General features: G+C 43.8%; 2 protein-coding genes across 2 annotated transcripts in view; one reads left to right on the top strand and one right to left on the bottom strand.

Moving 5' to 3' along the window:
* Positions 1-12,089, bottom strand: part of LOC105492564 (UBX domain protein 4) — a 43,750-nt gene extending 31,661 nt beyond the window's left edge. Inside the window, exons 1-2 of the mRNA XM_011759802.3 lie at positions 11,841-12,089; positions 4,988-5,090 (exon numbers count right to left, since the gene is read on the bottom strand). Of these exons, the coding sequence (XP_011758104.1) occupies positions 4,988-5,090; positions 11,841-11,922 (185 nt within the window). The 5' untranslated portion in view covers positions 11,923-12,089. The remainder of the gene's footprint in view (positions 1-4,987; positions 5,091-11,840) is intronic.
* On the top strand, positions 11,218-11,847 carry LOC112428594 (uncharacterized). The gene has a single exon (XM_071072668.1). The coding sequence runs from the start codon at positions 11,252-11,254 to the stop codon at positions 11,642-11,644; it is 393 nt and encodes a 130-aa protein (XP_070928769.1). The 5' UTR covers positions 11,218-11,251; the 3' UTR covers positions 11,645-11,847.
* Positions 12,090-26,526: the final 14,437 nt, after the last annotated feature.

Raw genomic sequence — 26,526 nt, 5'->3', positions numbered from 1 at the left:
AGAATCGCTTGAACCCAGGAGGTGGAAGTTTCAGTGAGCCAAGATCGCATCATTGCACTCCAGCCTGGGCAACAAGAGCAAAAGTCTGTCTCAAAGCTCACAGCTGTAATCCAAGCACTCTGGGAAGCCGAGGTGGGTGGATCACGAGGTCAGGAGTTGAGACCAACCTGGCCAACATGTTGAAATCCAGTCTCTACTAAAACTGCAAAAATTAGCCGGGCGTGGTGGCACACACCTGTAATCCCAGCTACTGAGGAGTCTGAGGCAGGAGAATCTCTTGAACCTACCTGGTAGCCGGAGGTTGCAGTGAGCTGAGATCACACCACTGCACTCTGGCCGGGACGACAGAGTGAGACTTCGTCTCAAAAAAGAAAGAACTATTTGCTCTTACAACCCACAAGCTAGTGGCTGCATCTGGTGGCTAAAAAATTAATTTGGTATCTGCCATGCTGCTTCCTCAGTGGCAAGTATACCTGAATACAATATCTTAACCTGGAACATGAAGATATAAGGCCTACGACTTACTTAGGTGTGTGATAATGTAATAGTCTATAATAACAAAGGATTAAAAACAATCTACCTACCTATAAAAACTGAATAATTATGCAATCATAAAAAAAGGCAGGCCAGCACTGTGGCTCATATCTGTAATCCCAGCACTTTAGGAGGTCAAGGCAGGTGGATCACAAGGTGAGGAAACCGTGACCAGCTTGGCAAACATGGCAAAACTCTGTCTCTACTAAAAATACAAAAACTGGCCTGGCGTGGTGGCTCACACCTGTAATCCTAGCACTTTGGGAGGCCGAGGCAAGTGGATCACGAGGTCAGGAGTTCGAGACCAGTCTGGTCAACATAGTGAAACTCCCTCTCGACTGAAAATACAAAAAATTAACTGGGTTTGGTGGTGTGCACCTGTAATCCCAGCTACTTGGGAGGCTAAGGCAGGAGAATTGCGTGAACCTGGGAGGCAGAGGTTGCAGTGAGCCGAGATCGTGCCATTGCACTCCAGCCCAGGGGACAATGAGACTCCGTCTCAAAAAAAAAAAAAAAAAAAAAAGAAAAAGGTATAGAAAAGTATGTCAAAATGCTATTAATACTATTTTTGTAAAACATGGAAGAAAAACAAACATAAATACATTTTCCCTCCAGAGAAGGGAGCTGAGTGGTCAGGGATGGGAGACAGAATTTATAAGACCAGTAAGAGATAATGTAGATGCTTCCAATAATAAAACAAATGCTTCTAAGAACTAGACTTTGCTTTTTCCCCCCTGAATATAAAGCATTATCTTGAAAACAGAGTAAAATATCAAGAAAAAAAATTACCAAAAATCCTATTATCTCAGAAATAATAGTAAACTTTTAATGTATTTCCTACTAATCTATTTTCAATGCACGCTATCTCCAAAAATATATATACATTAAAATGTTCCCAAAACATTGGGTGACTTAGCGATTATGAAATAAAGGAAATTGCCGGGCGCGGTGGCTCAAGCCTGTAATCTCAGCACTTTGGGAGGCCGAGACGGGCGGATCACGAGGTCAGGAGATCAAGACCATCCTGGCTAACATGGTGAAACCCCGTCTCTACTAAAAAATACGAAAAACTAGCCAGGCGAGGTGGTGGGCGCCTGTAGTCCCAGCTACTCGGGACGCTGAGGCAGGAGAATGGCGTAAACCCAGGAGGCCGAGCTTGCAGTGAGCTGAGATCCGGCCACTGCACTCCAGCCCGGGCGACAGAGCAAGACTCCGTCTCAAATAAAAAATAAAATAAAAATAAATAAAAAAAAAAAAAGGAAATTTATTTTCCATAATTTAAAGGCACACTAGATTCTATCAGCATGCAGTCTACAGTGAAACAAACATGAACTATCACTATACACAGGTATCCCTGCATCTGCTAATAAAAATTTGTTTTTAAGGCCAGACGCGGTGACTCACGCCTATAATCCCAGCACTTTGGGAGGCCGAGGCGGGTGGATCACAAGGTCAAGAGATCGAGACCATTCTGGCTAACAGGGTGAAACCCCATCTCTACTAAAAATATTTTAAAAATTAGCTGGGCGTGGTGGCGGGCACCTGTAGTCCTAGCTACTCGGGAGGCTGAGGCAGGAGAATGGCATGAACTCGGGAGGTGGAGGTTGCAGGGAGCCGAGATCACGCCACTGTGCTCCAGCCTGGGCGACACAGTGAGACTCATCTCAAAAATAAATAAATAAGAAATTTGTTTTTAAAAATGCCAGACACATCAGTCTGTACAATCTCAAGAATTCTAAAATTCTCATGTATTCCACATTCCCTATAAATCCCTATATTCTTCTTGCCATTGCCAACTCTAGAAGGTGCTTCAGTAAGGTGATGGACAATAAAAAAAAAATGATATACTTAAGTTGACAGATTCTGTTTTTTAAAAACTACTCAGTAAATACATATTTCAGTAACTCTTGTGAGACAGGCTATACTACGATTTGATGTTTTTGTAAATATAGAACATTTTTACATAAAGTTTACAAACTTATAGGCAAATTTCTGAATTTTTTTCTTTTTTTGAGACAGAGTCTTGCTCTGTTGCCCAGGCTGGAGTGCGGCACAATCTCGGCTCACTGCAAGCTCTGCCTCCCGGGTTCACAGTACTCTCCTGCCTCAGCCTCCCGAGTACAAATTTCTGAATGTTTTAATCTTGACAGTGATTTTCAAACACATTATTCATTCTGCTATTATCAAAATCAAAAGGACAGGAATACCACTTTGAAAGTGCTAATGAATTAATGTTTTCAGCACCAGGCACAGTGAAGCAAGCCTGTAACTAGAGCTATTTGGGAGGCTGAGATGGGAGGATCTCTTCAGTGCAATATTTTAAGACCAGCCTGGGCAACATAGTGAAATCTTGCTTCAAAGAAAAAAATAAATAATAATGTTTTTAGGTAATGATCACTGATAGCTGCTAACGTCATAAAGAGAGAAAAGAGGATATCTGTCTTCTGATAGAAGACACATTACTATCTATGAAGTAGTCTTAGGACAGGACGGGGGAGGGGAAACAAACCTGAATCTACCTATCAATTTACAATTTACAGAAAACAGGAAAGAACCAACTTGACACTAACACGATGCAGTCAACAAAATCCAGATGGGAGGAAACCACAGAACAAATGTATAGAAAAAATGATCTGGTGTCTTTAAAATACAAATTCCAAAGAGCAGGGGAGTTGGAGGAGAGGCCTACATACTGAGAGAAATCAATGCATCCCAATGTGTGGCCCTTGAATAATTCTGAACTAAAAAACTGCAATAAAGAAATAAAACTATGACTTTGAAGAGACAACTGAAAAGTAGAACACTGGCTGGTTATCTGATATTAAAGAATTATTAGTTTGTGAAGTATTAATATTATAGTTATGTTTAAAAAATTCACAATCCTTGTATTTCGGAGACATACTAAAATATTTATAGATGAAGTGATACAGTGACTGTGATTTGTTTCAAAATTATTTGGATTGAGTGGAAATGGGTGGGGGTATAGATGAAACAAGACTGACCATGAATTAATTACCAAAGCTAGTAGACAAGTACATGGGGTACATTACACTGTTACATTACTTTCATATATGTTTGAAACTTCCTATAATAAAAATTTTTTTAAAAGATGGAGAGGAGGAATGGAGAAACAAAACAGACTTGTGGACATCAGGTACTGTGAGGAACATAGAAATGTCCTTATTTCTATTGATTAAATGACTCCATTCCCAAAAATAGGATTCAAAACAGTGAGTGATCAACCTCTCAGAGATATTCAATGTATGATTTACCATTACTTCCAAGTTTTTAGAAGCTGGAGATCACTCTTCTTTTTGCATTCCTGGTACGTTAGATGGCTGCTTGGTAGAGTAGGGAAGCTTGAAGTTTTTTCAGCAGGATTCATGATGCATTTAGCAAATGGCAGTTAGAATTTAAGTTCCTAATATGCCTTAGATATCCAAAAACATAACTTTTTTTTTTTTTTTTTTTTTTGAGACAGACTTGCTCTCTCGCCCGGGCTATAGTGCAGTGGTGCAGTCACAGCTCACTGCAGCCTCAATTTCTTTTTTTTTTTTTGAGACAGTCTTGCTCTGTCACCCAGGCCGGAGTGCAGTGGCCAGATCTCAGCTCACTGCAAGCTCCACCTCCCGGGTTCAAGCGATTCTCCTGCCTCAGCCTCCCAAGTAGCCGGGACTACAGGCGCCCGCCACCTCGCCCGGCTAGTTTTTTGTATTTTTTAGTAGAGACGGGGTTTCACCATGTTAGCCAGGATGGTCTCGATCTCCTGACCTCGTGATCCGCCCGTCTTGGCCTCCCAAAGTGCAGGGATTACAGGCTTGAGCCACCGCGCCCGGCCTGCAGCCTCAATTTCAACCTCCTGGGCTCAGGTGATCCTCTTACCTCAGCCTCCCAAGTAGTTGGAATTACAGGCATGTGCCACCACACCTGGCTAATTTTTGTATTTTTTTTTTTTTTTTTTTTAGTAGAGACAGGGTCTCACTGTGTTGCCCAGACTGGTTGCAAACTCCTGACCTCAAGTGATCCGCCTGTCTTGGCCTCTCAAAGTTCTGGGATTACCAGCGTGAGCCAGTGTGCCTGGCCTACATTCTTTTTTTTTTTAAGACAGAGTTTGACTCTGTCACCCAGGCTGGAGTGCAGTGGCATGATCACAGCTCACTGTAGTCCCAATCTTCAGGGACCAAGTGATCCTCCCGTCAGCCTCCCAAGTAGCTAGGACCACAGGCACACATCACACTCCTAATTGTATTATTTTTTGTAGAGACAGGGTCTCACTACATTGCCCAGGCTAGTCTCTAACTCCTGGGCTCAAGCGATCCTCCCACCTCAGTCTCCCAAAGTGCTAGACGTGCCCAGCCCAACATCAACATTCTTACAGTCCAAGAGTATCACTATAAATCAAAGATAATACTATAAATTTTAAAACTAATAAAATATTAAAACATAAACAAACCTTTTGGTATCGATTTTAATAGCAACAAAACTGTTTGAAGATGCTTCTGTAACTTTATCATCTTCCCAACTTGCAGCCATCCGTGTAGACTGTTCATCATCACCTGTAGAACATTTAAAAAATTCTTATACCAGGCCAGGATCTGCTGATTGCAAATTCTTTTTCCCTGGAAAACGAAAACTTCAACTAAAATATAATCCCACCTATACTACTTTCTGCCAAATTTGAAAACTGAATTTTCCACTAAATGAAAAGTGTGACTGCATACATAGTTCACATCATGAAGAGCAATGAAAACAAACTACATTGGACTATTTAAATGACACAAAGTATTTCATAAAAGAAGTCATCTAAATTATGATGTGAAAAGTACCACAACAATAAGTAGTCATAGGCAGAAATGTGCAGTGCCTATTTGGGCTTTTGTACATGAGATTTTAGAAAATTAAAAGTTGCGGGCTGGGTGCAGTGGTTTGCGCCTATAATCCCAGCACTTTGGGAGGCCAAGGGGGGTAGACCACCTGAGGTCAGGAGTTCGAGACCAGACTGGCCAATACGGTGAAACCCCGTTTCTACTTAGCCGGGTGTGGTGGCACATGTCTGTAATACCAGCTACATGGGAGGCTGAGGCAGGAGAATCACTTGAACTCGGAAGGTAGAGGCTGCAGTGAGCTGAGATCGCGCCACTGCACTCCAGCCTGGGCAAGAGAGTGAGACTGTCTATACAGAGAGGGAAAAAAAAGTTTGTAATCTGTCCTTTATGTGGCACCTTTCTGTTGAGTTCAACATCTCCACTCCACAGCATTTATACTCCAAAATTCCTCCAATGTAGACAGAGGTAGGTACAATTCTGTTTGCAATTTTAGACTTGCCTTTTATTGTAGGTATGCTAATTATAAAAGGTAGGCTAAACTATAACTAATCTATGGTGATGGAATTCAGTATAGTAGTGGCTACCTTGATAGAGGGGAAGGGTACCACCAACTGAGAAAGAGCATGAAGGAGCCTTCTGGAATGCTGAAAATGTTCTGTATCTTTTTTTTTTTTTTTTTTGAGATGGAGTTTTACTCTTGTTGCCCAGGCTGCAGTGCAACAGCGTGATCTTGGCTCACTGCAATCTCTGCCTCCCGGGTTCAAGAGATTCTCCTGCCTCAGCCTCCTGAGTAGCTGGAATTACAGGTGCCCGCCACCACGACCGGCTTTTGTATTTTTAGTAGAAACGGGGTTTCACTATGTTGGCCAGGCCAATTTAATGCACCTTAGCCTTCTTCACTGCAGTTATTCGTTTATGGTAACTCCATGCTTTCAGTTCTCAGGCCAAAAACTTTAGTTTTCCTTGATTGTAACTGACCTATCTCCAAAATACATCAATAATGTAACTATTTCTTACCACCTCCACTACTGCTACCCTGATCCAAGCTATCACATCTCGCCTAGAAGCCTAGTAAAAGCCTCCAAACTGGTCTTCCTGCTAAGTCTATTCTTAACACAGCAACCTTCTCTTAAAAAAAAAAGATCATATCATCTCTCTGCTTAGATCACACAATGGCTCCCCATTTTCCTCAGAGTAAAAGCCAAAGTCCTTACAGGGGGCTACAAGCCCCACACATCAGGCCTCCAACTACTTCTGTGACCTCATCCCTTTTTCCTTTCTTGTTATTTTTTCCTTCTATTCCTCAAATATGAAAGACACTCCAGCTATAAGGTCTTTGTACTAGTTGTTTCCTCTGCCTGGAATGTTATCCTCCCAGATACTACATGGTTAACTTCCAACTCCCTTAAAACTCTGCTCAAATATCAGCTCAATAAAGCTGATACTTAATCACTCACTTTAGTATTACAACTTCCCTAATCACTCACTTTAAAATTACACTCAAGACATTCCCAAAGCTCTCTTATCTCCTGTTCTGTTTTTCTGTATTACTTATCACCTTCCAATATATTATGCATTTTTAATTATGTTTACTAGTATCTGTCTCCCCTAACTAGAATGAAGGTTCCATGAAGGCAAGGATTGGTTCCATTTTATTTACTGATAAGACTAAAATCCCTACAAAACAATACAGTAGACACTCAGTAAGTACTCTGTGGAGTCGCTAAATGCCTAATATAGTTAAGTATGATGGCATGCCTATAATAATTGCCTCTAATGCTGTTTATTTGAATATATTTTGCGAGATGAGATTAGGAATACCAGAAATAGGAGTTTGAAAAATTTGGCCACGTAAAAGTAAACGGGGCCAGGCGCAGTGGCTCATGCCTGCAATCCCAGCACTTTGGGAGGCCGAGGTGGGTAGATCACAAGGTCAAGAGATCTAGACCAGCCCGGCACAGTGGCTCACGCCTGTAATCCCAGCACTTCGGGAGGCCAAGGCGAGCGGATCACGAGGTCAGGAGACTGAGACTATCCTGGCTGACACGGTGAAACCCCGTCTCTACTAAAAATACAAAAAATTAGCCGGGCGTGGTGGCACATGCCTGTAGTACCAGTTACTCGGGAGGCTGAGGCAGGAGAATCGCTTGAACTAGGGAGGTGGAGATTGTAGTGAGCCGAGATTGCACCACTGCACTCCAGCCTGGCGGCAGAGCGACACTCCATCTAAAAAAAAAAAAAAAGTAAACAGGACTAGAATGCATCCACAGATCAAATGCTCCATTAAGAATGCTCCATTAGCAGACTCCCAGATGCTGAAGATGCAAAATAATGAGAAGTTACTATTTGCAAGTGAGATCACTCTGAATGCATCTTCAGAAACCATTGGATGAGGAGAGTTGTAAGATTCCAAATAAATGACTCACCTACCAAAGAAAAATAACTGTATGGGAACATTCTTACTACAAACACTTCTCAGAGAAGGCTGTGAAGAGTGAGAAATTCTTTCCATTCATTCTTTTATATGTTCACTATTTTATTGCACATTTATTTTGTTCTAGACATTGAACTGTATACGAAATATAAACCAAATGACACACTGTCTGCCTTCAACAGAGCTTAAAATCTAATGATATACAAAATTTTTAAACAAATAGACACTATACATAATTATAGTAATAAATGCTATGAAAAACTATGAGAGAAAGTAACCAGAGAACTCTTTATAATGGTCAGAGAAGCCCTCTCTGAGGTGACAGTTAAGCTAAAATCTAAAGGATGAAAGAGTTCAGCCATGCCAAGAGCCAGAAGAGTTCACCATGCAGAAGGAACACGAGTGTAGGGAAAGGCCTATGTGATTGGCAACGTTGTGAACAACCGAGCTCAAGACAACACTGAAGAGTTAAGATTCAAAGATGACTGTCTCACATTTATGGTTTATCCAACAAGATGTATGGTAGTGCCACTCAGATGCAGAACACTGGGAGAGAAACACAGGTTTAGGCAGTACATACATGTTTAGGCTTGAGAATCCTGGGAGAATCTAAACAGGGATATCATGTAAGTAGCTGAAAGTATAAATCTTGCTCCTTGTGAGGCTGGTGTGTCACTCCTTCACCTATACTGTCCCAAAAGTCTCAACCCCACTGGCAGTGTCTGTCCTAGACTCAGCCTAGTGGTGGCCACTGCTGCTTGATCAGCAGTGCTGGAAAGCCAAATGGAATTACTCAATGCTCAATGACAACTTTCCTAATACTACTGAGTGGGATGATTGTCAGCTAACTCTGGTATCTTTCTTTTCCTATTTTTAATCAAATTATCAACCATGAAGTTAGGTGGGCCTAAGATTTTAGAAGAAAACATCGTATCCTTTGTATCAGCAGTATCTTAAGTGAAGGCACTTAAAGAGAGCAACAGGAACTCAGAAGCAAAGAGTTGCAGACCCTCATACAGTCTTTCCGACGTAAAAAAAATCTCAACTGTGCCAGGCGCGGTGGCTCATGCCTGTAATCCCAGCATTCCGGGAGACCGAGGCGGGTGGATCACGAGGTCAGGAGTTCAAGACCGGCCTGGCCAAGATGGTGAAACCAAGTCTCTACTAAAAATACACAAATTAGCTGGGCGTGGTGGTGGGTGCTTGTAATCCCAGCTACTTGGGAGGCTGAGGCAGAGAATTGCTTGAACCCAGGAGGCGGAGGTTGCAGTGAGCTCGGATCGTGTTACTGCACTCCAGCCTGGGCGACAGAGCGAGAGTCTATCTCAAAACAAAAACAAGAACAAAAACAAAAACAAAATCTCAACTGCTCAAAACCTAAAGGCTTCTGTGGTCTACATTCACCAGAAAAGGCAGTCAATGGCATCTGTCATTAACAAAGTTTAGCCTACCTACCTAGCAACACTAGCCAGCGAACAGATACCTTTATTTCAGTCTTCTTGTCAGATTATTCCACCTTCCCAGGTATTAAATGAAAATCGTTCTGTTTCACTTACTTTACACAGCCACAATACTTTGAAAAATCGTATTAATCTGTTGGCTGAAGTAGTAGTAATCTCTCCAGTCTCCAAACATCAACTCCACAATATTCTTTAATTCATCCATCAAAATGTCACTAACTAAAGACAACTTGCCTGAAACATTTCCCACTTGAATAGTTCTATGAACCGAAGTGTACTCTTGAGATCACTTCTTCCAGCTATAAAGATATCTTTCAATTTTTCCATTAAGTTGATATATTATTACTGAGGTCTCAGACCTAAGAAAATCACGAGTTCTGGCTTCAAAGTCATGAAGAAAGCTCTAAGCAATCTGTAAGTGTTTTGGTTTCATGAGTCCAGTATCTACATATTCCTAGAGTGACACTAATCCTACTTAGTCTTGGGGACTAAGTAGGCTAAAACTCTAAAAAAATCTAGCTGTATTTTGGAACAGGTCAAGGGACAGACTTTTTTGTGAGACTGCTAACAGTCTTCCTGCAAACATTCAAGATTACATGTATTTAGAATATAATGTAATCCATCATTACAATGATGAATTACAATATAATGTAATCATTACAATAATGAATACCATGTAATCATCACTAAAAAGTTAATTGAAGAAAGTATATATACACACAAAGCCCCGAAAGGCAAGACCTATAACTTTATTTAACTATTCCAATAATTTGTACTAGAGCTTCCAAATATTAATATTTGTTAATAAAAATCTCTCATTTCTTTTTTTAAATTAACTAATTCACCTCAAGAGTGCCTTCTAGGAATGTTTGGACATTTGTTCAAAAACATGACTACCATAATCCTAGATTTCTGATTTCTATACCAATTTAAATCACCAATTTAAAATTGTTCAGTTTTTTCCTTAAGAAACAAAAAAGCGGACAGTTTTTTTGAAGCTACCAAAAATTGGACTGTTAAGACAACATGTAAACCCTTTTTGTGACCCTAGTGGAAGTCACTTTATGGCTGCTGACCTAAGTGTCTAATCTATAAAATGGGGATAATTAAACCTGTTCTATTTACTGCAAGGATCAACTGAGATATTAGGAGAAAAACAATTTAAAACCTACTACTGTAGGTTTTAAACCTACTGTAGTCAAAAACCTACTACTGTACACAATAAGCATAGTGTCATTTACTTTTCCTTCCATTTTCAATCCATTTTTTTCTTACAGGATTACAGAATTTATGTAAAGTATAATATAAACCCCAGACAGCATAACAGAATCTAAACTACTCAAGTTCTTCTAATAAACAGCATTGAGCTAAAAATTTAGCGTAACAATTATAAATTCCAAATTTAATGCTGAATGACATTCACGTTTCAGTAATTCGTTCTTCACTGCAGTGCGTAAAGTTATAGAGCTATTAAAAGACGTGAATTATGAATAAATCGTTATTAAATAAAAATAGTTGAAGAAATACACCTCAAATTAACAATAGCCACAAACATTGATTTGATCCAGGGAATGAGAATGAGCAGATCCGTAGAGGCAGGGAGTTTATTGTAAATCTACAAGATTTCAGTAATAAAACAGGAGAATATGGAGAAAAACAGCCCAGATCAACATAGAGTAAATGAGTTAATAGAGGATCTCAAAGTCGTGTAGCTTTTAGCCTAGGAAGACAATAAACGGAAGAAACCAAGGACTGAACATCTATTTCTTTGAAACTAATGGATTTTTTTTTAAACTTGCAACATTATTACACACCAGATCCCTTACCAAGACTGCCACTAAAAAAAATTAAACCTCTATTCGGCTCAAAAGTTTCCGTTTCAGGAACATACTAACACCAGTAACCGTGAACATCAGGTGGTTTCTCTTTGTTGCTTATCGATGACACAGCTTTCTTCCCGACCGTCCACAACTAATTACAACCCAACTGTTTGCCTAATGGCCCGTTCCTACCTCCACCTAAACAGTAGTAAAGAAACGGGGGTACAAGCAGCCCAAAGAGGGTCCTTGCAGACAGAGAGGGGCGTCAGGCAGAGGGTCGCGAGGGTCTGGCTGCGCAGGGGAGAGGTTCGGGGCGACGAGCGGGGCTGGGCGGCTGGGGCCTGCTGGCCGCGTCCCTCGCCCCGAGCGGAGAGATTTCGGCGGGGCTCGGGGCGCTTTGAAGACCAGGGCCAGACAGTGCCTCTGGCCCGGGTGCCGGGAGAGGCAGCGGTGGGGCAAGGCCCGCTGTATCTCAAACGGACCGGGGACAGCCACGGGCCGGCAGCTCGGGCCTCTCAGGCACGGAGGAAAGGCTGGGGGCGCCCGGGGCCTGAAGGAACAGGGCGTTGAGGGTCTGCATGGCCCCTGTGGGGGATCTGGCGGCGGAGTCGCAGCCGTCCCTGGGGCGCGGGGCAGTAGTGGCAGTTGTGCGAGCCGACAGGCGCCCGCGTCTCGGGGAGGGCGGGCCGGCGGCTGAGGTATACAAGAGAATGAAGGTAGGCCGGAGGGGTGTCCCGGCCGCCTCTCGAGCCCCTGCCTCCTTCACCTGCCACGAACACCACGAAGACCGCGCCGCTCCTTTTGGCCGTCGCGATGGCGGCCGGAATGGCGCCCTGGAACCACAGCATCGCTCCCTTCGGGCCCAGGCGCTCGCTCGGTGTGTAGTCTCCGCAGTCCCGGAACCGGCTCCGCCCTCCGTCCTCGTCCGGCTCTGCGGCCCCCGCAACCTCGGCTTGTGCGGCCCCCACCTCCGGCTCAGCACAAGCGCGCAGGCCCGTCAGCGGCACCCGGAGACGCGCGCTGGCGCTCGCGAGAACACCCCACGTCACATGACGCAACCCGTCGCTGTTCGTGCCCCAGGGCCTTCTCTCGTTGGCGAGTCGGTGGCGCGTGCGCGCGCCCGCTAGGCCTCCGGCCGCGCAGTCCAGGAAGTGGAGGAAGGCAGTGGGAAGGATGAGTAACCGCTACGACACGTCGGCGGCGCCTGCAGTGAGGCATGATGGGAATTGTAGTCCACTTAGGCTTATTCTCCTCCATATTGTGGAGCATGTAACTGTGGGTTCTGAGGCACGGCTAAAGGGGGCAGTAGTGAGGGCCACTACACAGTCTATAAAGGGGAGAGGGAGAAAGAGAAGTGTCACTCCGACTGGCATATGCTATTCTCGGCCTCGTTGAGACTCCCACTGTGGAGGAAATCGTCCTCGCATGGAACTAAATGGGCTTTGTAGGGATTAACTCCGAGGCTTTGATTTTTTCTGAACGTAGCCCAACTTTGTACAAACACAGGATAAAAACCGCAAGTCACCTTCTGTAATAACCTGTAGTCCATGTGCCTAAGCGGAGGAATTGGTGGCACGCAGGCTTTCAGCAATTTCCTAGACACTGGATAGAGATCATTCCAAAACTTCAAAACCCTTTAGGCTATTGCCACAGCTACTTTTTAAAGTAACACAAAAGCAGAAAATAGATTATTTTCCAGCTACTTTCCATGGTAATACAAAAGAGACTAGATAGTGATTTATTTTCCAATTTTCTGGGAGCATGTCCTATAATCAAGATGTGGCGCTTTGTGGTTGGCTGCCATTAAATGAAAACTGATCCATATTTAATTCTTTTATGAAATTACATGGTCCGTAATAACTATTAGCTAAAGGCTTGCATGGTTTATTTACAGTTGCATATACTATTATGTTAAATTCTACATCAATTAAATTTATCTTCCAGCAGTACAACTATCTGACAATCTTTGCAAGATAAAGGAAGTGATACATCTGAATATACCACCTTTCCTACAGATATTTTCCCTAAAAATAGCTAATTATTTGAGCTTCGATTTTTGTACTTTTTCTCCCAATCAGGCCTTTCATATATAGTGTTATTATAAACTGAGACATAATGCTGATTAGGGACAGTTGCTTCTATAGGACACCAGTCCTATAGAAAAATTAGAGTTGACCTTTAACATCAACTTTAACGGACTTCTTGAAATTCGATCAATCTAGAAATTATTCCAATAGAGTTATGTCTTTAATTATCTCTAATTTTAGAATTAAATAAGAATCCTTCATAGTTTTATATTCATTTGTCAAGTATTTATCGCTCATCTATTATGAGCGAGGCATTGTGCCTGGCGCTGATAAGGAGGTGAGGGAGTCAGAAAAAGGCCCTGTCTTTGTGGCTGTACAGTCTAGTAAGGAAGACAGACATTGAATAAGTGATTATTAGTGATGATGAATGTCACAGAAGGGTAACTCAGAGTGCTACAGAAGTGTATGAAGATGGGACCGAATACGGACTAATGGAATCAGAAAGGGCCTTCGTGAGGAAATGACATGTCGGGGAACTCTAGGTAGGTGAAGGAGAAAGCCATTCCACATGGAGCAAGCAGCAGTGTGAGGTTCTGAAGCAAGCAAACACAGTGCACTTGCAGAACTAAAAAATGCCCAGTGTGGCTATAACATAGAAAGAGGAGTGTGGTACAAGTGAGACTGGAAAGCTAGGCAAGGATCAGATGATACAGAGTCTTGAAAATCATGTTAAAAATTTTAAGACATTTTTCTAAGGATTACAGGAAGCCATTGAAAAAAATTTAAACAGAAGAGCTGGCCAGGCACAATGGCTCACAGCTGTAATCCCAGCACTTTGGGAGGCCGAGGCGGGCAGATCACGAGGTCAGGAGTTCGAGACCAGCCTGACCAACATGGTGAAACCTTGTCTCTACTAAAAATACAAAAATTAGCCGGGCATGGTGGCGCACGCCTGTAATCCCAGCACTCAGGAGGCTGAGGCAGGAGAATGGGAGGCGGAGATTGCAGTGAGCCAAGATCGCGCCACTGCCCTCCAGCCTGGGTGAAAGAGCAAGACTACCTCTCAAAAAAACAAAAACAAAAACAAAATTAAACAGATACATATAAGACTTCCATTTTTAAATTGTAGCATAGCAATTGAATAGATTGGATTTGAAGTGGAAAGGCTGAATGTGAAGAGACCAGATAAGAGGCACTTATTCATGTATTAACATGAGGGAGATAGTGAAGTGGATACTTTTGATATTCTGGAGACAGACCCAATATATTTTGTTGATTCCATGTGGAGGTTGAGGAAGAAGTACTCAAGAAGGGATTTTGCAGCCAGGTGTGGTAGCTTATGCCTGTAATCCAAGCACTTTGGGAGGCCAAGGCAGGAGGATTGCTTGAACCCAGGAGTTTAAGGCTGCAGTGAGCCCTGACTACACCACTGCACTCCAGCTTGGGCGACAGAGTAAGACCCTGTCTCTAAAGAAAAGAGAGAGAGAGAGAGAGAAATTTGGGGTATCTGCCTTGAGAAATTGTAAAGAAGATGGTACTGAGATAGGCAACACTGAAAGAAGCGCAGGATAGTGGGGAGGTTGTTCGTGAAGGTGTGAGTTCAATATTAAACGTGTGTTTGGAGTACCACTAGAGAGATACTCACATGGAAGTGTTAAGTAGGCAGATAGCTATTAGTCTTGGAGCTCAGATAACAGTTCTTAACTAGAGATAGGAAACTGAGACTTCTCTATATACAGGGGATCAGTGAGGCACTGGAGGATAACGATACCATTACGTAGGGAGATGGTGCAAAGTGAGGTAAGAGCATGATTGAGGTCTTAGGGCCTCCAACGTTTATAGGATTGTATTAAAAAGTATAAACCAGTAAAAGAGACTTAGCAGGAAAGGCAGAGTGTGGGGTGGTGGAGGAAAATGGGAGAGTGTGTGATATCAAGGAAGCCAAGGGTAGAAAGAGTCTTAAGAAAGGAGAAGCAGTGGTATGGAATGCTGCTGTTGGGTCAATTAAGATGAGAGACTAAAAAATGTCCATTGTTTTTAGTAACACAGAGGTCATTTTAAGCTTAGCAAGAGCAATTCTCATGGTTCTTGTGTACAGAAGCCAGATGGCAGAAGGTTGAAAAGTAGGGGGAGGTAAAGAGTCAGTGAGTGTGAAGGCGAGGAGGAAGAAAGGAACATTAGCTGGACAGGAATTTGGATTGGGAAAGACAACCTTTTTAAAGATGGGTGAGATTTGCACAAAATTAAATGCTGCTGGAAAGGAGCTGGTCTTAGATTAAACAAATGAGAAGACAGAAGGCCCCTCTGGAGATGGGAGGGAAAATGGACTACATAGCACATTCTGTTGATGGCCGATCCAGCAGTCATTCTTCTACCATGCCTTTATTATTCCCTCCTGACAGAGTTCACTTTCTTTTTTTTTTTTTTTTGAAACAGAGTCTTGCTCTGTCACCCAGGCTGGAGTGCAGTGGCGCCATCTCGGCTCACTGCAAGCTCCGCCTCCCAGGTTCACGCCATTCTCCTGCCTCAGCCTCCTGAGTAGCTGGGACTACAGGTGCCCGCCACCACGCCTGGCTAATATTTTGTATTTTTAGTAGAGACGGGTTTTCACTGTGTTAGCCAGGATGGTCTCAATCTCCTGACCTCGTGATCCGCCCACCTTGGCCTCCCAAAGTGCTGGGATTACAGGCGTGAGCCACTGTGCCCGACAACAGAGTTCACTTTCTACTGAGAGGCAAAACTGCCAGGCTGAGGTGGGCGGATCACTTGAGGTCAGGAGTTCGAGACCAGACTGGCCAACATGGTGAAACCCCATCTCTACTAAAAATACAAAAATTAGCCAGGCGTGGTGGCGCACACCTGTAATCCAAGCTACTTGGGAGGCTGAGGCATGAGAATTGCTTGAACCCGGGAGGTGGAGGTTGCAGTGAGCTGAGATTGCGCCACTGCACTCCAGCCTGGGCAACAGAGTGAGACCCTGTCTCAAACAACAAGAGGAAGAAGAACAAAGCAACCTGCTAGATACTGGGCTTTTCAACCTCCCCTTGAAGCCAGTAAAACCTCGTAGGAAGGGGAGGCGGTGGGAGGGGCTACTTCTAGGAAACGCTTTCCTGATAAAAGACATATAGAAGAAAGCACAGATTGGGCACAGTGGCTCATGCCTATAATCCCAACATGTTGGGAGGCTGAGATGGAAGGATTGCTTGAGGCCAGGAATTTGAGACTAGCCTGGACAACGTAGTGAGACTGTCTCTACAAAAAAAAAATAAAACAAAAAATTAGCCAGGTGTGGTGGTGTGTGTCTGTAGTCCTAGCTACTCAGGAGGCTGAGGTGGAAGGATTGCTTGAGCCCAGGAGGTTAAAGTTGCAATGAGCCATGCTCACACCATGGCACTCCAGCCTGAGTGACAGAGCGAGAGCCTGTCTCAAAGAAAAAGGGAAAAAAGAGGGCACAATCTTTCTTTGCTGGATGTGGTTATATGCAAATAATGCCTGGTACTGCTGCAGCCATCTTGTGGCCATGAGGAAGGACATTGCTTATGCTTTTTTTTGAGACGGAGTCTTGCGCTGTTGCCCAGGCTGGAGTGCAGTGGTGAGATCTCGGCTCACTGCAAGCTCCACCTCCCGGGTTCACGCCATTCTCCTGCCTCAGCCTCCCGAGTAGCTAGGACTACAGGCACCCACCACCACGCCTGGCTAATTTTATGTATTTTTAGTAGAGACAGGGTTTCACTGTGTTAGCCAGGATGGTCTCGATCTCCTGACCTTGTGATCCGCCCGCCTCAGCCTCCCAAAGTGCTGGGATTACAGGCATGAGCCACTGCGCCCGGCTGCTTATGCTTTAAGAATGGCAGAATGGAACTAGAAAGCACTTGTGTCTATGATGACCTCACAGAGCCCCTGAACCAACCCTGGGACTACTCAGCCTCCATACATCTTGTTTTGTGAGATAATAACTGTCCTCACTAGTTAGGCTACTGGAAGTTGGATCTGGCTTCTTGTAATTGCCACCATTCTAAACAATCTGGGGTGGGATCCAGAACACAGGCGGATAGAAGAGATACCCTTCCCATTTTAACAGACAGAGGAAAGAAAAAATACTTATTTATGTATTTTGGGGTTTTTCTGTTGTTGTTGTTTTGTTTTGTTTTGTATTTTTAGTAGAGACAGGGTCTCACCATGTTGCCCAGGCTGGTCTCAAACTCCTGAGCTTAAGCAATCCACCCACTTCGGCCTCCCAGAGTGCTGGGATTACTGGCGTGAGTCACCACTCCCGGCCAAAAAAAGTAACTTCAGATATAAATAAGTTTATTTTAAAAAAACAGATATAAATATGCTTATACATTTCAAAACAATAATTTGAGGAAGATTTTATGTGAAAGCTTTAACTTTTTTTTTTTCCTTTGAAGGAGAGGTTATTTGCTGAGAGTAAGGGGGGAAGTAAGGAAATTGGTGCCTTGAGTACAAGGAAACAAGGTTTGAAGTAATGTTGAGTGTTGGAGGGCAAGTGGACTAGGGAAACAGTGTGCCAGAAAGTGCAGAAGGGGCTGTAAAATTGGTGGTCCTGAATTTGCCCAATTGTGTAATTTTCTTCAGTGGTCACTTAATCCCTGAGGGCAGGCGTGGAGAAAGTGGAGACTTGCATTTATCCAGGGTTTGAGGTGCTAGGCAGTGGGAGAAAGAACAAATGAAAAAGGAATTTAGGAGATTAGCAATGGAACAAACAATGTGATGGAACATAGAATCTAAATTGGTTGGGGGATGGGCGCGGTGGCTCACTTTGGGAGGCTGAGACAGGTGGATCACCTGAGGTCAGGAGTTCAAGGCCAGCCTGGCAAATATGGTGAAAGCGCATTTCTACTGAAAATATAAAAATTAGCCAGGTATGGTGGCTCATGCCTGTAGTCCCAGCTACTTGGGAGGCTGAAGCATGAGAATCACTTGAATCCGGGAGGTGGAGGTTACAGTGAGCTGAGATCACACCACTGTACTCCAGCCTAGGGAGCAGAGTGAGACTTGGTCTCAAAAATAAATAAATAAATACATACATACATACATACATACATACATACATACATACATACATAAATACATAAATAAAATAAATTGAGGAGGGAAAGAAATGCAGAAAGGAGAAAAAAACAAACAAAATGGTTCAGGGGAGGCAGTGGCCTGGAGGGCTCAGAGTGGGCAGGAAACAGGTCAGTAATATGGAGTTTTAAAATGTTGGCCGGGTGTGGTGGCTCAACGCCTGTAATCCCAGCACTTTGGGAGGCTGAGGCAGACGGATCACCCGAAGTAGGATTTCAAGACCAGCCTGGCTAACACGGCAAAACCCTGTCTCTACTAAAAATGCAAAAATTAACTGGGCATGTTGGTGGGCGCCTATAGTCCCAGCTACTTGGGAGGCTGAGGCAGGAGAATCACTTGAACCCGGGAGGAAGGGGTGGCAGTGAGCCGAGATCCCATCATTGTACTCCAGCCTGGGTGACAAGAGTGAAACTCCGTCTCGAAATAATAAACAAATAAATAAATAAAAATAAAACGTGGCCAGACACGGTGGCTCACAACTATAATCCCAGCACTTTGGGAGGTCGAGGCTGGCAGATCACTTGAGGTCAGGAGTTTGAGACCAGCCTGGCCAACATTGTGAAACACCATCTCTACTAAAAGTACAAAAATTAGCTGGGCGTGATGGCACATGTCTGTAATCCCAGCTACTTGGGAGACTGAGGGAAGAGAATCGCTTGAACTCAGGAGGTGGAGGCTGTAGTGAGCTGAAATCCTGCCACTGCACTCCAGCCTGGGCGACAGACTGAGACTCTATCTCAAATAATAAAATAAAATAAAATAACAAAATGTTATGCTTTCTGGGAGGGAAAGCAGTCAGAAATTATGGAGAAGATTCTTGAGTCCTGAAGTCTGATACTATGAAATTCAATTAGAACATACCCCCTCTCGACCGAGCATGGTGGCTCACGCCTGTAATCTCAGCACTTTGGGAGGCCAAGGGGAGCGGATCATCTGAGTTCAGGAATTCGAGACCATCCTGGCTAACACGGTGAAACCCCGTCTCTAAGACATCATCTCAAAAAAAAAAAAAAAAAAAAAAACAAAGCCAAAAACCCTGGGCAACATGGTAAAACCTTGTGTCTACTAAAATACAAAAAATTAGCCAGGCATGATGGCGGGCGCCTGTAGTCCCAGCTACTTGGAAGGCTGAGGCACAAGAATCTCTTAAGCCAGGGAGGTAGAGGTTGCAGTGAGCCAAGATTGCACTACTGCACTTTAGCTTGGGCTACAGAGACTCTGTCTCAAAAAAAAAAAAAAAAAAAAAAAAAAAAGAACATATCCCTTCTCGAATCAACACACCCTTCTGTCTTCTGTCACATAGAGTGAAGCCAGAGTCTTCCCTTTACCTGTATGAGACCAGTCACAGCAACTTTCCAGTTGTTTTGTGTTAGTCTTAATCCTTTTAATTTCCACTGTAACGGATATCATGGTGTCCCATCTTCAGGACTCTTGAACTCTCTCTCCCCAGCAGGTGAGACTATCCAAAGCTGTGTCCTTTTCAGGGGTGGTGCTCCACTGAGGACACGAAGGCCTGGGCCCCTTGCCTCATTTTGGCCTACTAAAAATACAAAAATTAGCTGGGCGTGGTGGTGTGCACCTGTAATTCCAGCTAGTCAGGAGCCTGAGGTAGGAGAACTGCTTGAACCCAGGACGTGGAGGTTGCAGTGAGCCGAGATTCTGCCACTGCACTCCAGCCTAGGCGACAGAGTGACACTCTGTCTCAAAAAAAAAAAAAAAAAGGCCGGGCGCGGTGGCTCACGCCTGTAATCCCAGCACTTTGGGAGGCCGAGATGGGCGGATCAAGAGATCAGGAGATCGAGACCATCCTAGCTAACACGGTGAAACCCCGTCTCTAAGACATCATCTCAAAAAAAAAAAAAAAAAAAAAAGCCAAAAACCTTCAGTGTCTCTGTAGTGCCTCCAAAAACAAAGAACACAATTGTAGCCATTCAAAATCCTCAACAGTCTGGCTCCAACTTGCTTTTCCAACATTCATTTCTTCTCTTTCCCACTTGGGTCCTCTAAACCGACAGTACTATTATTCACCTACCAGGGCATACTCTTTGCCAACTCTGTTTTTGTTCACACCATGCTGCTTCTTGCATGGTTCACTCTTGCATGGAATTCTCTCCCTTCACTTATTATTATTTTGTTTTTCAGACGGATGCTCGCTCTGTTGCCCAGGCTGGAGTACTGTGGTGTGATCTCAGCTCACTGCAAGCTCCGCCCCCCAGGTTCAAGTGATTCTCCTGCCTCAGCCTCCTGAGTAGCTGGGATTACAGGTGTGTGCTACCACACCTGTCTAATTTTTGTATTTTTAGTAGAGACGAGGTTTCACTATGTTGGCCAGGCTGGTCTCGAACTCCTGAACTCAAGTGATCCTCCTGCCTTGGCCTCCCAAAGTGCTGGGATTACAGGTGTGAGCCACCGCGACCAGCCTTTCTCTTCACTTATTAAAAAAATATTTGAATGCCTTTTTGGGACAGGCAATAGATTAGGTTCTGGGATTGAACTATTGGTCAATTGATTGACAGATACTATTTTTGTCCTCAAAAAACCTGCAGTCTAGTCAGTGAGAGAGATTGATACATGAATAGGTGACCATAATTCTTTGGCTTGGATAAAATGAAAGAGCCATGTACTGGTTATTGTAGAGGGAAAGGAGGGGTGAGGAATGGCCTGTTGAGGGAAGTGGCATCAATGCTATTTTTCAAATAGACCTGAATCACAAACTACAGCAACTTTTTACACTCAGGCCCTTACCACAGAAGTTTGTTCACTGCTGTGCAGCAGGAAAAATATGGCAGGGTTTGTATTGTTATTTTCCTTCCCAGTGCAACCCCTTAATTCTAGAGATAAAAGACTCCCCATGAGCTGAGTCCCAAGGTTTTGTGGGCTTCTTTGATACACAATGAGTGGTTTCATTGCAATGAGCTCTTCTCTGAGGGGTCTGGGATCTTAGGCTGGTTACCAGGTCTAGAGCTGCTGAAGCGGAAGGTCAGGTTTCAGTTGGTGTCTCTGTGACCGTTGGAAGAACCCTCACCACATCAGCTTGACCCCAATGTGCATTCTCAAAGTCCTGCTTTTTGTTTTCCAAGCCAGAGAGGTTGTTCGTGGTGGTCCCAGGACAAGATGGGGAACCATGCCATGTGGCTTGCCATAAAGCCCCTGGCCTTCCACCTTTGAAATCTCCGTTTTCCTCTGTGACCAATCACTGTGTGCTCTTTCTGGTTTGCTCCGTGGAGGCCCTGCAGCTGTTTACCTCACACAGGGCCTCTAACTCTCTTCATGTCTTGGCAGTGTGGGATGTTTAGATGTTTTGACCCCACTTGCGCTAGAGCCCATGAACTGTCTGGTCTCCTGATGTTCTTACTGGGCCTGCAAAAGGTTGTAAAACGGTCATGTGCATTCTCCTTTGCCACAGCCCCTCCCACTACTAAGCTTCACTCATTTACTTACACTCAGGCTATAGTGAGTATTTGAGTTTGCGGTCCCTTCTGTACATGTGAAGCTGGCATTGGCCAGGCAGGCATCAGTGTACTCACAGCATTGGCCAGTGTGTCACATACCTGCTCAGTACTGGCTTCCATCGCATTTCAGGGAAGAGCACAGTTTCTCATGGTCATTTATATCCTGTGAACATTTTATTTTATATAGTTACTTAAAGTTCTGGGTTTATAGCTTCTCCCTTCCCCAAGAAGAGAGTTTGGAAACGATAGCTTTGGCTAGGCGCGGTGGCTCATGCCTGTAATTCCAGCACTTCGGGAGGCCAAGGCATGTGGATCACCTGAGGTCAGGAGTTCAAAACCAGCCTGGCCAACATGGTACAACCCCGTCTCTACTAAAAATACAAAAAAGTTGCCAGGTCTGGTGGCAGGTTCCTGTAATCCTAGCTACTCTGGAGGCTGAGGCAGGAGAACCACTTGAACCCAGGAGGCAGAGGCTGCAGTGAGCCCAGATCGCACCATTGCACTCCAGCCTAGGTGACAAGAGCTAGACTCTGTCTCAAAAAAAAAAAAAAAAAAAAGAAACAATAGCTTTACTCAATCTTCTTTTATTTATTTATTTATTTGAAATGGAGTAGCTGAGATTACAGGCGTGCACCACCATGACCAGGAATTTTTTTTTTTTTTTTTTTTTTTTTTTTTTTTTTTTAGTAGAGACAAGGTTTCACCATTATGGCCAGGCTGGTCTCAAACTCCTGACCTCAGTTGATCCAACTGCCTTGGTCTCCCAAGGTGTTGCCATTACAGGTGTGACCCACCACGCCCAGCCTCAGTCTTCTTTCTATTTTCAGTGTCTTGTATTTTTTGCCAAATGAATGAGTTACTAGTGTCATTGAGGCCGAAAGTTTTCCCACTACTAAGGTTCTATTTCAATTTGCACAGAGAAAAATCTACCACAAACTGAATTCTTAACTGTAGTCATTCAAAAGAAATCAAAGGGCATTTCTTACTGAAACTGGATTGGTAACATCACCTTGAAATATAAAGTATCACATCATGCTTTAAAAAAAAATAAAACATTTTCTGTCTCACAGAAGCCTGTACCTGCTTACCACCAGAGAAGGCTTTATAACTTACATGTTGCAAAGCTGGTTGTATAAAAACCATGTAAAGGAAAAATATTATTGTCTGTTCTTGCTTTTTCTTGAGTAAAAGTGAGAAGTGTAAAAAATGCTAAATATGGCCAGGTGCGATGGCTCACGCCTGTAATCCCAGCACTTTGGGAGGCCAAGGTGGGTGGATCACTTGAGGTCAGGAGTTTTGAGACCAGCCTGGCCAACGTGGTGAAACTCCATCTCTGCTAAAAATTCAAAAAATTAGGCCGGGCGCGGTGGCTCAAGCCTGTAATCCCAGCACTTTGGGAGGCCGAGACGGGCGGATCACAAGGTCAGGAGATCGAGACCATCCTGGCTAATACGGTGAAACCCCGTCTCTACTAAAAATACAAAAAACTAGCCGGGCGAGGTGGCGGGTGCCTGTGGTCCCAGCTACTCGGGAGGCTGAGGCAGGAGAATGGCGGGAACCCGGGAGGCGGAGCTTGCAGTGAGCTGAGGTCCGGCCACTGCACTCCAGCCCGGCGACAGAGCAAGACTCCGTCTCAAAAAAAAAAAAAAAAATTCAAAAAATTAGCTAGTCGTGGTGGCAGGCGCCTGTAATCCCAGCTACTTAGGAGGCTGTAGCAGGAGAATCACTTGAAACCAGGAGGTGGAGGTTGCAGTGAGCCGAAATCGTGCCATTGCACTCCAGCCTGGGCAACACAGCAAAACTCTGTCTCAAAAAAAAAAAAAAAAAAAAAAGCTAAATACGATAGAGTATACAGAGCAACATCACTCACCTGTAGACCAGTAGAAGAATAGGTTAATTACCACATAAGGTTCATGGGTGCGCATAAAATAAAAAGGAAGAGAAGCAGCATTTAAATAGGTTCCAGGGTCGGGTGTGGTGGCTCACGCCTGTAATCCCAGTACTTTGGGAGGCCGAGGCGGGTGGATCACAAGGTCAGGAATTTAAGACCAGCCTGGCCAACATGGAGAAACCCCGTCTCTACTAAAAATACAAAAATTAGCCGGGCAGGCAGAGGTTGCAGTGATCCGAGATCGTGCCATTGCACTCCAGTCTGGGTGACAAGAGCAAGACTCCATCTCTAAATAAATAAATAATTTCCAAGCTTCACTCACAACAAGCAAATTTTCACATGTAAGATAGGATGGCACTCCTCTCTGGCTTCTCATAGAGATCCAGATGAATAAACCAAATCAAAAGTGGCAATTATTACATTAGACATTTTCCCTGTCCTAAAGATTACATTCTGATAGGTAGAAAAACAGTAAGCAACTAATTGGCCAATTACTTATGTAATTACCATTGTGATAAATGCTTTGAAGAGGAAGTACAGGATATTATTAGTTTATTACTTGCAGAAATGAGCTAGTCTGGCTAGATCACCTGAAGTCAGGAGTTTGAGACCAGCCTGGACAACATGGTAAAACCCCGTCTCTACTAAAAATACAAAAAATTAGCCAGGTGTGGTGGCATGCACCTGTAGTCTCAGCTACTGGGGAGGCTGAGGCAAGACGATCGCTTGAACCTGGGAGGCAGAAGTTGCAGTGAGCTGAGATTGAGCCATTGCATTCTAGCCTGGGCAACAGGGCAAGACTCTGTCTCAAAAAATAATTAATTAATTAAAAATTATTTAATGTATCTATTTCAATGCTTCCGCTTCCCCAACCCCCAAAGAACAAACATTTATCATTTTTCTTTCTGATTCAGAAGTTCCCACTGCCTTTACTTTACAGCCCTCCAGTATTCTTATGTGGGTGAAATCAAACCAAAATGAATACAAGTAGAGACATTGAGGGGAAAAATAATGAACAAATATGCACTGTGTAGCCTGAGCATATGTGGACATGGGGGTGGATTCAAGGGCAGCCGTATCTGTTTCTCAAGCTGGTGAAGGTCATGGGCTGAATGTGTGTGCAAGAGCCTCAGGTTCTTTTAGCACCAGCTATTAAAGGCTTGTAGAATCCCAAGCAACCAGGGGCCAGCTGTGAATCCCACCTGGTATATAATGCCTTTGTGCTAGCACTTCACTGGGCCCTAGAAGACGGAACTCATGCCCTTAGCCTTTGAAGACTATAGATAACATATTATCTGTTGGGCAGGCAGTGGGCTGGGATTAGGGGTCTTGCCTCTGCTGAAGTCTTAAGTTTGCATGTTTTCTGTTGTTGATAACAGGTAGAGAATCCAACTCAGTTGTTTCCTGAGGTAGCTGCAGATATGCTTTCTTTACTCTTCCCAAGCTAATCCGGAACTGTGGGTTCTACTCAGAGGCCTGTGTTTCCACACTATTTATAGGCCATAAGATCCTCCCTAGTGGGATCAGGATAACATTTTCCTAGCTTGGGAAAGGCTCACATCCCTATTTTGTTGCCAGCTCTGATGCCAATCTAATAATTTTTAATTACCTGCGGCACCATGGCAAACACACCTTGTACTCTATATCACAAACACATATCCAATATATCCATGTTCTTTGCAAACCAAGAGCTTCAAACCATAAGCCATATTCTGTTTTCTAATATTAAGTAGCATAAACAGACAGAATGTTATGAACTGACCTCTATCATTCCCAAAGAAAGGACTGCTGGAGCTGCTAACATCGGCACAAGAAAGAATAACACTTTGTTGGTAAAAGTAGTATCCGCCCCTAAAAATGGTTAGTGGTCTGGAAAAACCCATGATATGGATTATTGCCAGGGCTGTGGGACATCTGAAGCTGTCTTTGAGATTACCAGTCTAGACCAAATCACATCTTAAATGCTTCCTGTGTGTGCTTCTACCTGCCACCATTTTTATACAGGTGAAATCAGATTTTAAAAGATCAAAAAAAAAAAAAAAAAAAAAGGGGGGGGGAATGTACAGATTAGGGAACGTGTGCATATTTTTGCAATGGTGGTGGGATTGGCAATTTCATTGTTATTTCCATGTGATTGTCAGGGAATGTGGTGGTGGTGGCTAGGCATTAACTCTACAATAGCCTCTGATCTTTTTTAGCTGTAGTGTCTTACCTATTTACTTTGCACGGTATTCAACTCCTACAAAGTAAACTAAGAGTTTAAAGCAAAAACTGGTTTACCAGAATTCCTACTGCAGGAGTTAAAGATAATTTTTTTTTTTTTTTTTCTTCTGAGATGGAGTTTCGCTCTTCTGGCCAGGCTAGAATGAAGTGGTGCAACCTCAGCTCACTGCAACTTCTGCTCCCCAGGTTCAATGATTCTCCTCCCTCAGCCTCCCGAGCAGCTGGGATTGTGTAGGAGCCCACCACCACACCTGGCTAATTTTTGTGTTTTTAGTAGAAACGGGGTTTTGCCATGTTGGCAAGGCTGGTTTCAAACTCCTGACCTCAAGTGATCCGCCCACCTTGGCCTCCCAAAGTGCTGGGATTATAGGCATGAGCCACCGTGCCTGGTCTAAAGGGAATATTCAAGAGAAATTAATTGCAGGCCAGGTCGGGTGGCTCACGTCTGTAATCCCAGCACTTTGGGAGGCCAAGGCGGGTGGATCACCTGAGATCAGGAGTTCGAGATCAGCATGGCCAATATGGTGAAACCCTGTTTCTGCTAAAAATACAAAAATTAGTGGGGCATGGTGGCAGGTGCCTGTAATCCCGGCTACTTGAGAGGCTGAGGAAGAATTGCTTGAACCCAGGAGTCTGAGGTTGCAATGAGCCGGGATTGTGCCACTGTACTCCAGCCTGGGTGACAGAGTGGCTCTGGTCTTAAAAAATAATAATAATAATAATAATTGCAAGAAACCATGAGGTTGTGACTTCTTTTTTTTTTTTTTT

The sequence above is a fragment of the Macaca nemestrina genome, chromosome 11, assembly GCF_043159975.1.
Source record: "Macaca nemestrina isolate mMacNem1 chromosome 11, mMacNem.hap1, whole genome shotgun sequence".
Lineage (NCBI taxonomy): Eukaryota > Metazoa > Chordata > Mammalia > Primates > Cercopithecidae > Macaca > Macaca nemestrina.
Note: the sequence above shows the minus strand (reverse complement) of the source record. Positions and strands in the feature narration are given on the sequence as shown.